The sequence below is a fragment of the Apaloderma vittatum genome, unplaced genomic scaffold, assembly GCF_000703405.1.
Source record: "Apaloderma vittatum isolate BGI_N311 unplaced genomic scaffold, ASM70340v1 scaffold6728, whole genome shotgun sequence".
NCBI lineage: Eukaryota > Metazoa > Chordata > Aves > Trogoniformes > Trogonidae > Apaloderma > Apaloderma vittatum.
In genome coordinates, this window is record NW_009728943.1 from 45483 (window position 1) to 61232 (window position 15750).

General features: G+C 46.8%; 1 protein-coding gene across 1 annotated transcript; it reads right to left on the reverse strand.

The window, feature by feature from the left end:
* Window positions 1–1559: 1559 nt before the first annotated feature.
* On the reverse strand, window positions 1560–11105 carry LOC104277585 (histamine H2 receptor-like). The gene is made up of 4 exons (XM_009874255.1): window positions 10892–11105; window positions 8471–8759; window positions 3326–3502; window positions 1560–2235 (listed from the first exon to the last, which is right to left on the reverse strand). Exons 1-4 carry the CDS (start codon window positions 11103–11105, stop codon window positions 1560–1562), a joined length of 1356 nt encoding a protein of 451 aa, XP_009872557.1.
* Window positions 11106–15750: the final 4645 nt, after the last annotated feature.

Genomic DNA, 15750 nt, shown 5'->3' on the forward strand with positions numbered 1-15750 from the left:
CTTTCACTAATCTCTCCTCCTTTTTATTTATTAACAAAATGACATTCTTCACCCATCCGAGTGCCTCACTCCAGTCATTTTAGCATTAAATGTTAGCCTGGATATCTTTCTGCAGCAATTGCTCTGCTTCCCAGCCTGCAGAAGCCTTACCTCTCCCAAGTAGGTGGTTGAGCACTCAGAAGAAGCTATTTTAGAAAGCATCCTTGAAGAGTTTCGTGTCCACAGAAGATTGGTCTAAGAGCAGGCTCCGACTGCAGTGACTCTCCCACATAAACCAGCATGAGACCCCACCAGAACTGTGCTGGGGGAAGCGATGGCTGTGGTCTGATGGGTCACCAGCCCTCACGTGACCCTGCTACAGAAAAGCTGTCGTCCTGGGAGTTTAGTTCCTGCTTTTACCCACTGTCATGATGCTGCAGAGACGTTCAGGTGCAGTGCAGCCCTTCCAGGGTGATCCTTTAGTGAGGTACTCCATGGCCCACAGCTGGTGCTGCTTGATTCTGGTTGAAGTCCAGACAAGCACTTGGGGGCAGGAAAAAGAATTGTTCCCATTTTTCACCTTTTTTTTTATGGCTGTGTGGTCCGGCAGTATCCTATAGCTACATTCATGGCATCAAGGAATAGATATCACAGTGCAGTCTGCAAAAGTAAGTAATAATTCCTCTTCACGTCCTCTCTTTGGCTGGTCTTGGTCACCTGTAGCTCCCTTTGAGCTCCCTGGGTGTTCGGTGCTCTCAGCGTTGCAGAGAAATATTTCAGCAAGTCTTGCTCATCTGGAGTCTGTCACGTAGGATAGTGCCTTCCAGAATTAATAAGGAAACTCAAAGACAATTCACAGGAAGCTGGTGAAGCAATGGTCTTGGGTTTTACAAACAGTAGCCACCCTGTCTATGCACATAGAGTATTTCTCCTACCTGTCCCTGCCTGCTGCTAGTGTTAAACACCAGCTCTGAAACAGGAAAGCTCTGAACTTCTTAGTATTTCAGAAGCAAGTGGGTTTGAACCCCGAGCAGCAGCCCAAGCAGGGGAGAGCACAAGCTGCTGGACCGTGTGCTGCCTTTGTGAAGAAGCGACCTCAGCTCTTTGCCCACATCCGTCTTGCCAACTCCCACACACACATTGACACACGTGGAGTTAGTAAAACTGGTTGAACTTGTAAGCTGCAAGATGAGAGCTACAGTGGCTTGATAAGAAAGAAATGCTGTCCCATGTTACAGTGTAGAACTCCAGGATGTACACAAAGATAAGTTCACGTCATCATACTGATTTTGTTGTCCCTAGCGTGATGTTTGAATTTGTCTTAGGAAACACTTGTTAAAAAAAATAATTACCCAGGAAGGAGTTAGCTCCATTAGATATAACAAATTGCCCCTAAAATAGCAAAGTTCCTCACTTGTAAAACTGTGGAAGATGAAGAAATGCATTTTTTTGTCATATGCCCCAGCTGCAGTATTCCAGCCCATTCTCCCCCTGTTTTCCTACCCATTATTTTTCCGTTGAGATGTGCTCTGGCACTTTCCGTACCACCACCTCCTCCAGCAACTGCCTCTGAATTGCTGTTACTTGGGTTTGCCCTTCAGGGCACCATTGGGCACTGGCACCGTGATGCTATATTCGAGGTCTGGAGCAGTCTTGGAAAAGGTGGCTATGGAAACCATGTCTTCTCCAATATCCACCTGAGACCTGTGCCTGCAAATGAGCAGCTTCTTCAGGGCCCGTTGGAAGTCCCGGTTCAGGAAAGCATAGAGCATTGGGTTGATGGTGGAGTTACAATAGCCTAACCAAGTGATGATCTTGAAAGTGTCAACCAAGACCGTGCTGGTGGAGTCGGTGCCTCTGGCAGCGAGCCAGACGTTCAGGACAAAGTACGGCAGCCAGCACAGCACAAAGACCGAAATGATAATGCTGATGGTCCGCGTGGCCTTGTTCTCCAGCTGCAGGTGGTTCTGCCGCTTGCTGTTGGGGTGGTAGTGAATCTCCAGGGTCTGAGACATGATACGAGTGGCCTTGAGCCGCGAAGCTCGGTAGATGAAGAAATACATGCTGCACATGACCATGAAAGGGACAAAAAATGCCAGAGCAGAAGCCACGATGGCAAAAATCCAGTTGGTGACAAAGATGCATTCTCTGCCGGCATCGAAGTCCACCCCGGGGATCTCGTTCCAGCCTTGCATGACAGGAAGGAAGGAAATGAGGGAGGAGTATACCCAGACCATGCAGGTCATCACGATGCATCTGCAGAAGGAAAGAGACAGGGAGGGGAGAGAGGGTCTGAGTAATTTTGAATCGAGAACATCCAGTACGATTCAATCCCCATGGTAACCCGTGTGGGATGTCACTGCTCAGCAGTCCCACAGGGCTTGGAGAAGGGAAAAAGCCGGGGTACGACAAGTCCATACATGAATATTTCCAATGACTGGCTATTCGCTTTACAGAACTGAGGTCAGGGTAAGGGATGCTCAGAGCTGGCTAAAAATGAGGAGGAAAGGTTTTACAAAGGATTTTTCTTAACATTTAAAACAACAGCATGTAGATTTTTCTACATATTTTTTTCCTTTAAATGTTATCTATTCCCTCCCTGCAGTGAGCAGAGACACCTTCAACTAGATCAGGTAGCTCAGAGCCCTGTCCAACCCAAACTTGAAGGTTTATGGGGCTGGGGCTTCCACAACTTTGCTGGGCAGCCTGTTCCAGTGTCTCACCATCCTCACAGGGAAGAATTGCTTCCTAATATCTAATCTAAAGTTACCCTTTTTCATTTTGAAACTGTTAGCTCTCGTTCTGTCACTACACTCCCTGATAGAGTCCCTCCCCAGCTTTCCTGCAGCCCCTTCAGGTACTGGGAGGCTGCTGTTAAGGTCTCCCTGGAGCTTTCTCCAGGCTGAACAAGCCCAACTTTCTCAGCCTGTTCTCATACAAGAGGTGCTCTAGTCCTCTTACCATTTTTGTGACCCTCCTCCAGACCTATTTAAACAGGTCATGTCCTTCTTGTGCTGAGAAAGAAATCCCCATGGAATGCTTGCAAAGGGCACAAGTTATAAGTACAAGTCAGCCCACATCACTGGTTTCTATCTCATTTTGTGACCAATCCTTAGCTCAGAAAAGTGCTTTCCCAGGAGCACAATCAAAACAGCTCGGTTTCATTCTCCTCTCCTGCACCACATTAAAAATTTTCTGCAAAGTTTTAAATGGTGTGAAGATCCTTCAGCCGCATCGCTCGGCTTTTAGGCAGCAACTGCCGATAGTTTGTTTGGTCCCAAGTCAACAGAGGCCATGGCCAAGTCAAAATTTGGAGGGACCCAAGGTGAGGAGCAGCTTCACTCACCTGCCACGGGACATCCTTCTTGAATAGTGGTACGGGGTCACCACGGAGCAGTATCTGTCCAGGCTAATGAAGCACAACGTGACAATGGATGCCGTGCAGAACATGACATCAAAGGAGATCCAGACTTTGCAGAACAGCTTCCCAAACAACCACATCCCTGTCACCTCGTAAATGATACTGCAAGAGAAAACAGGGAGAAATCAGAGCTGGAAGGATTAGTTTCATGCTTTTCTTCAAGACTGCACTGAGGTTACATCATAATTTAACGCTGAAGACAGGTGTGCACCTCAGTGAGTGTTCATCCTCAAGTGCAACCCAAGGCAATAACCCACAGGTGGGGTGTGTCTGAAGAAGACCAAACTTATGTGTCTTGCCTGCACTCTCTTTTAAGCAAGTGCCTTGAGAGAGGTGTTTTGCCTCCCCCAAAGCTCCCCAAATCTATGTCTGCCAACTTTTCCCAGTGCCCTATGCAGCACAGTCTTTTATGATTTCTCCCAAGTTCCTGGAGCACTGAAGATGCCCCCTCCTCCAAGAAACTCACTTTTCATCTGGTCTCATCCTTCAACTCTTGGTTATATAAAAAAACCACCAAAAATCCTAAGAAGGAGCCTATGTGGCTTGTGTGTATGCAGCTCACAAATGCCTCAGTGAGGTAAATGCACCAGCAAAAAGCAGACCTCATACCAAAATTATTTCTAATAAAGTCAAGAGGAGCCTGTGAGAGGCGAGCAGCGAAGGAAGGAACATATGGCAGCTGTAAGAAGGCTGATGCACGTTTCTGTAGCATTCAGTTAGATGTCATTTGCTTTCCCTTTCGTTCACCAGCTTTCTGCAGCTCCTGGGGTGCTGCTGAAATAACCACTGTGTGTAAATTTGAAAGGCTGAGTGACTGCCTGGCCCTGCAAAGCTTTAATTATCCTGTAACTTGAAAGGATATTCTTCAGTCTGTTGAGGGCCAGGTCGGACAGGGCTTTGAGCAGGGTTGGAACTTGATGATCTTTACGGTCCTTTCCAACCCAACCCATTCTATGGTTCACAGCTTGCTGGTCAAATATAGGGAAAATAGGGCTGCTGTCCTGCGGTGCACTCAGGTGGGCTCTGCCATCTGACAAGGGTGGAAAGAGTCAACTTTTTGTCAGAGGAGACCAACACCTGCTCTGCATCTATGTAGCAACAATTCATTAAAACTTGCGAAGGTTATTCTAGAGCACAACAACTGCTGTGGGTGGGTACAGCACTGCTGAAGGGCCCCAGCCTTTGGCAGCTTTTTGTTATGTGGGACACCACACGGAAATTCAAGCAAATGCAAATCTATGCCAGAAGCTGTCTCTACACCACTGTGGCCTTCACATGGGCACCAGGGAGGGTCCCACTGCACACACATGGAAATATTTCACAGCTCTTTTTCAATGAGGAAATGAGATGTATAGAAGTTGAAGTGCTTGTCCAGTAATGGACTTGGGTGCCTTGATGACACTCCTCAGAAGCCCTCCTTCCCCTCAGGGATGCTGCGAAGCCTGTAGTGTGAACGCCGTGGCCTTCCAGAAGTAGACCATGCTGCTCTCACGAACATCCCTGCACACAAATCCCAGCTGAGCAGGTACCTAGCTCCCATCAGGACACGTCTGGTGGGATGCAGATGTTCTCACAGCACAGGGCAGTGGGTACCTGCTCCCCTCTTCTCTAATGTAAAAGGTCACTGAGGCTTGGAAAACAATGCTGGTTAAAAAGGAATAATAAAAGCCCAAAGAAACACACAGTATGAGCAGAAGTGACGTCACCTCTGTGTTTCAGTTATGTTTGTAAAATAAAAGAGTAGCTGGAAATATTCAGCCTGGAAATGACTCGGCTGGCTGGAGTACGCAGGCAACAAGCTAAGCTAAATCCCTCCTGCAAACCAGCCAAATCTGGAACAAAACAGAAGTCTGATTGTTACAAATTAAGGTACTGGGTGACAACCTTGTTTTTCCTTTCTATTAGATTTTTCTGAGCCAAACTGGCTCTCAGGATCGTTTCTTTCCCTTCTCTTTGTCACGTGCTAACATGCCAACTGAGAAGAAAACTGCAATTCAAAAGCGCCGCATAGATACGAAGCCAAGATGGTGAGAAAGATGAGAAGTGACAGTCAGCCCATCAACAGGGCTGGACAACACTCGCTAGAGCTGGTGGGCTCCATTTCTCACCTAATGGCCCACCGGAAGCCAGCACGTCTTCACACCAGACAACACCAGGACATTCAGGAAGGGCACAAAGCACCGTTCATGCTCTGCTCTTTGTTCCCTTGATAATTTTTTTTGTTGTTGTTAAATAAGACATCCCTCCCCAGGTGGGCTATTTTCTCCTTGGCTGCATAGCGAAGCCATTGGTTTTCATGGAAATCTTTCCTCCCCTTGTAATGGCTTCTACCACCCTTTGATAGGACAAGGGGTGATGGTTTTCAGCTGAGAGGGCAGATTCAGACTAGACACAAGGAAGAAAGTTTGTACACGGAGGGTGGTGAAACACTGGAGCAGTTTGCCCAGAGAGGTGGTAGAAGCCCCATCCCTGAAAGCCTTCAAGGCCAGGTTGGACAGGGCTCTGAGCAACCTGAGGATGTCCCTGCTCACTGCAGTGGATTGGACTAGATGACCTTCAAAGGTCCCTTCCAACCTAAACCATTCTGTGATTCTGTGACCCTTTCTCTCCCCTTCACAGCTGTGGTCTCCTCCTCATCCCTGTTGTGCCCGTCTTTTCCTTTCCTGTTGAGCATGAGAAGTCACAGATTTCCTAATGAAACATTTTTATTTGCTCCTCATTCCTTCTGTGCTTTCCTGGGAGCCTAGAAGTAGGAATTATCCAGTTTCCTTCTCCTTTGCATTCTTATCTGAACAAAGCCTGGTGCCAAGTCCCCTTTTTCCCCTTGCCAAGGAGGAAGTCTGACTCTATTTATGGGGGATGCCACCAGTCTTACAAGGGAAATTACATCTGGCAAGACACCCACCTGTCTTTGCTCTTTGCTACTGCTCCCTCCCATCACCCAGATTGCAAATATCATGCCAGTAGGTGGGAGGTAGAAGTAATGAGGAATGCTGGGTAACTACAAATGCCCAAAATCCACTTAGAAGAAAACAAATCAAGGACGGATACTGCCAAGCACAAGCAGAATTTGGAGACACTGAAGGAGTCATCAAGACAACAGGTAAAAAAAAAAAAAAAAAAAAAAAAGAGAGGAAGCAGCTGTAGAGATTATCAGCTGGAACTCACTGCAAAGCAGGAATTGTTCAACTTTTGTTTTCTTTGAGCAAATGGGATGCTGCCATTCGGGAATAAGATTGGGGCAATGGAGTAGGTGATGTCCTGGAGGGGTGTTTGGAGTGGGTGGAAGAGCAGGTGATGCTGCACGCTCCCAGAGAGGAGCCCTTGAAACATCCAGGTTGGTCTGGGATGAAAACCTCTCATCTCTGGGCTTAACAAGAACATGGAAAGGGATAAAAACAGCCCAGGGAAATGCCACATAGTAGAAAGATTGTTGCTTTGGTGTCTGACACAATTTTTAGGAGGCTGAAACAGTCTGCTGTGTGTCATTGCAGTGACCTCGTCCATGCAGTGGGAGACATCAGAGTTTCTCTTCAGGAAAATCAGCGGGTGCTGCCGTTGGTTGGAGCACATGGATCGTTTCTGCATCCTCTCTAGGCAGGGGGAATCACATTATTTTACAGGCAAACCCAGCCTGGGCCTTGCAGACCCCACCATCACCAGGTGCAGCCCAGTTTAGCCTGGTAGTTGCAAATTGGGAAGGAAAGAGATAACCAGGCTGCTGCAGCCACATGGGTCAGGTCCTCATCGACACACCTGCTCAGAGCTGCTGACAATCCGCAGGGAACAAGGCCAGCCAACCTGGAGACCTTTGCCAACCCTGTCTTCCAAAATCCCATCTTTCTCCATCACAGAACAAAACTCCCACTGCCAGCTCGGCAAATCTCCAGGTTGAGTCGTTACCCTCATTCCCACCCATTTTAGTAGGGTAGGAGAGGTTAAATCGTCATCAGCTAAGCTGCAACCCAAGCCCTGAGGCAGATATTTGTAGCACCAGGTGGAGAGGAGAGACAGGTGAATACAGATGGATCATTCCCGAATCTTAACTTAAAAATTCACCAAGCTTAGAATTTAAACTGGCAGCAATGTTTTATAAAGGGCATCATTAACTGTTGTTTTGGTTTGGTTTTTGTTTTGTGTTTTTTTCCACCTGACACTCAAAACTCAGTTTGTAATTGCTTGTTGGGAAAATATCTTTTCAGTGCCGAATTCAAAAGCGTAGGCAGCCCTGTGAGAACTGAAGCACGGAATTTGAAAAGAGTTCAGCTGTTACTCCAGGAACACTAAATGGGGTGCAGCCCCCCTGCTTTACACAAACCTAAGACCATTATTTTCCAGCACAAGACAACCAGAGCCATTTGTTAGCCCACTGCAGACTGCAATTCTTCTAGCCTGTTTATGCAGGCAAAGGATTTATTTGGCAAAAATTATTTTCCTTCCTCAGGTATGCTGTTTGAACCAGAAGTAACAGTCAAAATTCCATGCTTTACCAAGAATATGAAGAATAACATCTATGCGATAGCCTTTCAACTTCAGTAGTAGGAAATCATCTGTTTTCTTATGCTACTGAGGAACTTCTTTACATCTCCCTCCCACTACCAGAAAACAAAATATAAGGTTAAAGAAGCATAAAACCAAAAGCACAGAATTTAACTACACTGATTTCAATAGTCACTCTTGGCTAAGAAAAGCAAGGGAAAAAATACGCGCTGTGATTTGCTCTACCTTCAAAACACCAGCAGGATCGATGCAGTCATTGCACTTCATGCTGATGCACCAGGGCCAGTCCTCATCTCACAACTCCCAAACACTCAGCGTGCAGAATCACCTGGCAAGCAGGCTGGCCCTGCATGCCACACTGGGCTAGTCCTGGAAGAGTCAACTCATCCCACTGGAGCCAACTGAAAAGCTGGATATCTAGTTCAGACCAGGGTCCCCACACAGCCGACAGGAGAATTACCCTTGGGAAGTCTCTCTCCATTCATTATAAGGGGACTCATAAGAAGGATGGGGAAACTGAGGCACAGAAGCACAGGCTATATAATCACTGACCTTACAAGCACTTCTTACCTAAAGGGCATGACCAGGCAAGCTACGAGGAAGTCAGCCATGGCTAAGGACATGATAAACATGTAGGTGACGGTGCGCAGCCTCTTTTCCACCACAGGGCAGATGAAGACTACAGTATTTCCCAAGAGTGTGATCAAGTCAATGAGGGTCAGTACCAGCCCGATGACCACCTCCTGGAGACCGATCTCAGCCCAGTTGCCACCTCCTCTCACAAAGGAGGAGGCAGCAGAGGAGAAGTTCGAGAGCCAAGATTCGTTTTTGTCAGTCAGCATCTTCCCACTGTTAAAATCTGAAAAAGAGTGGAAAAGAAATAAATGAGGACTTTGATACACGTGACAAGTCTATGAAAGGAAGTACAGAAATAATGTATACTTCGTCGGCTTCAAGAAAAATCCACACACCCTGCTGTGTCTGTGCCATCACTGTCCCATGGTTATCAGTCCGTTAGAAGTGTCTGAAATCATGAAGGTGAAGATAAATGTGCAGCATTGGCTGAAGTTCTTCATTCAAAACCATCCTGGGAACAAAAAGGCATCATGAGGTAAAGCATGATACAAAACCAACTAAAGAAAAACCCCACAACCAACAAACTCAATAACAAAAAAAAAACCACAACCAAGAAAACAAAAAGAAATGTACTGAGAGCCAAGGGAGAACAAGCAAGAGACTGAAATCTAAAATGGAAGCAGTTCTGCTAAACCCCACTGAGCCATGTGCCATGTCCACAAAATATGGGTGTTGGAACTAGATAATCATTAAGGTCCCTTCCAACCAAAACCATCCTATGATTCTATATCCTCATTATCCTTTTTACCACCCACAGACTGGGTGATGCCTCTTACCGAGGCTGGCTGCTCTCATAACCCCACTATTCAGCCCATGCTCTGCCCTGGGTTGTCCTGCTATTTTCACAGGCTCTGAAGTTAAACCTTTTTTACTACCATGGTAGGCAGCTCCATCCTACAGCCTCCATGGACATGCAGAGCTGCCACGGACCAACAGGGACCTTAATGCAAGTAGTTGAAGCATCTCAGGTGCAGCAGTGACCTCAGATTCATGTCCCCTTCTGCATCCAGCTGGGAGAGGATGCTCCCAACTCCAGAAAGGGGGACTTTTCAGTCAAGGAAATTCACATGCTTGTGTCCACAGCTCAGTTCCCAGACTTTAAGTGGTGCCCTAGGTACCTGGGAGGGCGGGAAATGATGTGCTGCAAAAAATCCAGCAGTATAAAATTCACTGATATGGCTAATAGGAACACACAGGGAAAACTCGTGGGGAAAAGAAAATTATACAAATATTTCTAGACATCAAATAGTTAAATTTGAAGACCACTGCTTCTCTTGTGACTGAGTTGTGCTTCCACAGTACCCTCACGTCACCCTCACATCCCCAGGGCATCACTACAAAGCACGGCATGAGAACGGGTCAAGATAAATGTCCAAGCAGTCCAACACACCTCATCTGACAGTGGCCAAGCTTTGCCCTAGGAGAATTATAAGAACAAGGCAGCACATGGTAAAACTTCCCCAATGTCTGTTTTCCCTTCCTCTTGCCAAAGTTTAGGGCTGGGCCAGCTACTAAACTTAGAAAAATTGTCTTTATGAACCCACCACCACCCTCCCAGGGGAGGATAACCGGGGAACTAGGGAGAGAGACTGTGAGGTTGAAAACCAACCAGCTTAATGAAAAAGAGAATAATTCTAACAATAATATCAAAGATAGCAAACTATACACAGATATATAGAAGTTTGAAAATATGCTTAAAAATAAGAAAGAATATGTTAGTACAGTGCCCACAGCTTCAGATGACAACAAGGCCCCAAGGAAAAAAAAACCAAACCAAAAACAATGAAAAAGCCCCAGACTAGACTTGGCAGCAGACAGGAGCAGCTGAGTGCAGAGTCCCAAGGAGAGTCCAAAAAAACCTAAAAAATGAGCTGTGTCTCTCCCACCTGGGGTGCAGGGCAGGGCAAGACAACGGTCCTGACAAGCAGTGCTCCTCTGTAGTGTCGAAACAGGAACACCATCAGCCCAGGGAAAGATGATGAAGAACCAACACAGTCCTTCTGAGACACCAGACACAAAGTGCCCCAGGGCTCTTATATATTGAGCCCCAGGGGAAGGAACACCGTGACTGGTCCATGTGGGTCACCTGACCCATCCCCTCCTCCCCATAGGCACAGCTGCCCCTTCTTCCCCACTGTGATTGGCCCCTGGGCCAGGAGATCTGGGAAAGACTTTTATCCTGGTGCCCTCAAACCAGGACTATCTCTCAAGGTAGTTTTGAGGACATGAAGTTGTCCTGCTTCACCTTTGGCATATGGAAAATTTTAGCATCCGTGACCTCCTACAGGAACAATTTCCAGAGCTCGGCTATGTGCTGCGCAAAGAAACACCTCCTCTTATTTGTTGTAAGCCTACCACCAGCTAGTTTCACGTGATACTCGCTGGTCCCCGTGTTGGAAGAGACGTCGCACAAGCAATCCCCACTGATTCTCTCAACACCACTGGTGGGCTCTTTAATCTCTGTCACAACCCTCGGCCCCCTTGTCATCACTTGGTCAGGCTGAAGAGCCTTTGCCAAGTCGCTCGTTCCTCGTACAGAAGCGACTGAGGACTCCTGGGCATCCCTCATAGAATCATAGAACGTTCATGGTTGGAAGGAACCTCTAGAGATCACCCAGTCCAACCCCTGCCAGAGCAAGATCCCCCAGGGCAGCCACACAGGAACGCGTCCAGGTGGGTTTGAAAGTCTCCAGAGCAGGAGACTCCACCCCCTCTCTGGGCAGCCTGGGCCAGGGCTCTGGCACCTGCACAGCAAAGGAGATTCTCCTCGTGTTGAGGTGGAACTTCCTATGTTCTAACTGAAACCCATTATTTCTATTGCTGGGCACCACTGAGAAGAGATTATCCCCTTCCCCTTGACCCCCACCCCTCAGATATTTCTATACATTAATAAGGTCCCCTCTCAGCCGTCTCCTTTCAAGGCTGAACAGCCCCAGGTCCCTCAGGCTCTCTTCACAGGAGAGATGTTCAAGTCCCTTAATTATCCTCATAGCTCTTGTATCCTCCTGCTCTTCTGAGCCTCTGAGATGGACCAAAACTGCTAACAATTTCTAAGAGGTAAATGCACTGTGGATTTTTATAAGGGCATAATGATGTTCTCGGGTTGGTCCTGCTTCCCTTGCCTAACAACCCCTAACGTGGTTTGCTGCTTTTGATTGGCACTTAGCACCAAGCTGACCTTTCCGCAGGACTGTCTATCGCCATCCAACGATCTCATTCCTGAGCAGTGACAGTCAGCTCTTAAATAGGAAAATAGGATCAAACAAGGAAATTAAGTTCTCTCCTTCTTCCTCAAACTCCATCGCTTCACAGTTGAATGTCTTCAGTTTTAATGCTCACAGCCTCACAAAAGCTTTTCTGTAATTCAGGCCTTACCCTTCATACCCTGATTAAACTTTTTTTCACCTGCAAATATCACTTCACAATTCGTGTTATTTCCAGTAGCGACTTATTGAACCCCACGTATCTGCAGCCCCTGTAAAACGCATTGCTGACTTCTTGATCCTGCCTTGCAGAGGGGTTGGACTGGATGATCTCTAGAGGTCCCTTCCAACCCCAAACATTTTATGATTCTGTGAGTCTTCCACAAGGTAACTCACTCTCCACTCCCCCCCTGCTTTTTACCTTCTAGACCAGAATTTATTCACACAACTAACTTCGTTCTCAACTCAGGACTATCAAGTTTCCTTAAAAGCCCTCACCATGAGGAACCATAATGAAAACCTTTCAGAAATCCAGACAGACTACACCAACAGGGTGCTTCTCATCCACGTATTTGCTGACTTCTTCCGTATGATTGTGAGGCTGGGCTACCTTTTCTAAAAGCAACACTGACCTTTTCCTTGGACATAATTATCTATTGCATGCATGCATTCATCCTTCAAAATTCTCAGCTCCCTAACCTGACTTTTACTTACTTTACGGTTTTAATAGTTTCTTTTCTTTCAAGTTAAAAAAAAAACTAAAAAAAAACCTAAATCAAGAAATAAGTAGAGCTCTCTAGAAAAAATCAGGAAGGAAAGCTCCTCCTCTGCCCCTCCTCACCAGAGCTGGGACATGCTGGCTGAGACCTGAAGCTCTCCTGCTCCTCCAGTGCTGAGAACAAACAGGAGGGTTGGACATCAAGCTCTGCAGCAGGTCCCTCAGCAGGCAGTGCTGAAGGTCTACAGGGTATCTCAAAGAAAATGTTCCTTGGACAATGTTTCACATCCTGATAACACCCCATAAAAATAAACCAAAAAATCGTGTTTCACATTATTGACAGGAAAGAGGATAATCCGTGCCATTCTTTCTAACAACCCCGCTGTGGATGTCATCAAACCAGACAAGCTCCTGTGGAATAGTTCGATTTCAGTGCAACCACACTTACTGGCAGAAAAACTGTTCAGTCCCTTCTCCTCCCTCTGTGGTCTGCACAGAGGCTGCTGCCTGGCAAACCCACGTGGTGACAGTGTGTGTCACACAGGCAGCCGAGCTGCTGAAACCGCCACTGCACCTGCCACTGCAAAGTCCTTTACATGGTCCATGTCCATCTTCCAGCTCATCTGGTCAACTGGCATCTCCCACATCTGCTGGGAGATGCTGGTGTCCTCACACCTCCAGGGGCTTAGCAAGGTCTGGAAAGAGTCTCCTGATTTCGAGTTGACCCCTAACCAGTTTAAGCACATGAACAACACCCAGTCACCCCTACGTTCTCCCAGAAAAGCATGCAGCATGAATATAGGCTTCCAAGACACAAACAGCAAGGATCAGGTTTAGTGAAATATTAATCCTTTTAAAAAATCAATGCCAAATTTCAAGGTTTAAAAAATTAGGCCTTAAGACTTAAAAAAGATCAGTGTCAAACTTTTGGTATATGGTCTTGAATAGATGAGAATTCCAGATTTGGGGGTTTTTAGATATAACACTAAAACAAGAAGGTTTTGAAGTCACATCTCCTGCAAAGAATGTGCTCATGGGGTTGTTCAGTAAGTGTCAGTGTTAGTACAACTCTAATTAAAGCAGATCATTACTTACACAGTGTTGCTCTGGTACTGATCCACAACATGTGCTGCATTCAAACTTTATGTAGAAGTAGGACACAGTTCATCTTAGCAAGCTCTCTGTGCTACTCGAGTACCTCCTTTCCCACCTGCCTGGGTTAAGGAGTCTTTTCAAGTGGAAGACATTAAGTAGGCTGCTTAATGCATGATACATCCAGGAACAGGACACAATGATGCACAAATGCAGGAGGCAAATGTGCCCATGCTCACAAAATATTAGAGAAACACTCTTTTGGCAATAATTGGTTTTTGTTAACCACAAAGACAGGCTGAGGGGCTGGAAACAAGACTGTCCTCGTGTGACATCTGTGATTCCTCCAACAACAAAAAGAAGGGATGACGGATGCTTGAAACTTCAGGTTTGAACTCTAATTCAAGGTGCAGACAACAGGGTTCTGCAGCTCCTGGCTCCTTTTCAAGGATCTCCAGGCAGAAAGTCTCTGGAAGCTCATCCATGGTCTGTGTCACAGTCAAGTGCCCAAACTTTAATACCTCTCATCCTTTTTGCCTCTGACTGGGCAGCCAGCAACTTTTGTCTTGCTAAGAAATGTTACTCCCGAACCATCTAGAGATTTGTTAATACAGAAAAGTGAGGGATGTTGCAATCATAACAACTCTGTGGAAAAAATCAGGAAAAAGCAGGATTCACCATCCTTCTCAGGGGTGTACTTGCACAGCTTAAGTACTGGAGCTTTAAAAATCTATGAGCTGTAGCAGCTTGTGTGGCTACGCTGCTGATATAGCATAGTGCCTTTCTTTAACACCAATCTTTCAGCCTTTCCTGTAAGGAGCCCTCTTAGAACAAAGGGATAAATGCCTAGTTGTCCCACAACGTGAGATCATCCCAGTTTTTTCAGGGATCTCAGATGCCTTAGGGCTTTCATTGTTCTTATTTGGAAATTACAGTTTTTCTTCCCTTCAAAAATTGACGGGCTAGATTCCGCTTTCAGTCTGCCTAAGTGAAGCAACTCCATTGTTTCAGCACTTTTCCTTCAATATACAGAAAGTTTGACTTAATTTTTTCAGCAGACAAATCCCAAGCAAAAGGTTAATTCCATAGCTAAATGGTATGCTTTGATGGCAGGGGAGGAAAAAACCAAACTCTGCGATCTCAAGGCTGACTGCACTTTAAAATCTTAGAGGAATAAAAACGGACAGGTATTTGTTGCCTGTCTCTGCTCCTCTGCTAAACCAAGTATGAATCAGCGTACAAATGCTGTACAAGGACTGTACCTGCCCCAGGACCCCCCAACACATTTCCCTCCTCCCCTCTGCCACAAATCGAGATTGTGACAGCTCAGTAATTTGCCAAGCGGTGCATTGCTCTCTCAAGCTGGTGTGCGGCGATAAAGGAGGAGGAACACTCCTGGGGATGCTTCCACCCATAAAACATTCGGGGAGGCAACGCAGCAAGGGAGCTTTTGCACTGATTTTCCTTCTCTCTCTTTCTTCCTCCATCCAACTTTCCCATTTGAAGGACAGCAGTTCTCCGGGAGCGAATGGTCTCTTTCCACCCTCAAATCAGTGCAGAACAGCTCCTACAACCCTTCTGACAGCTAACCAGCCCCGGGTCTGGAAACCCAGCAAAACAAGCGATCCTTACCTTCAGAACTGACCGCTGAAGGCAGCCAGCTGGCTTGAAGCAGCTCAGCAGTATTGATGAGCCGGCTGCGTGACGCTTTTCCCAGCAGCAGAGTCCAAGGGGCTCATGCCAGCTTGCAAGGCTCCTGGATCCCATCCCACGGAGCTGCTCCCAGCCTGGCTCTGCGAAGCTGATGGTTTCTGCCCCAAAATACAGAACGTCAAACTCAGAATTGTGAGGGAGCATAGCAGTTTGCCCTTTGGGAGCTCTGCTCACCCCAGCAGAAACGCGTTCTCTTCCCCAGCAAAAGCAGGTCTGTTGCAACCACCTTCCCGATGAGCGAGGAGGGACCGAAGCATGATCACAGCAGTAAAACTCAAGGCAAAGTTAAACCCACACCATAAATGCAGGGATGTCCTCTGGTCTTAGGGGAGTGACGGAGTTGGAATGCTGGCTGGAAAAAACCCCAACCCCTGGATTGCAAAACCAACAACCTCTGGGGTGCAAAACCCCAGCCTTGGGGTGCAAATCCCACCAACCGGGGATCAAAACCCCTAAACCTTAGGGGGGCAAAACCCTCAAACCCAGGG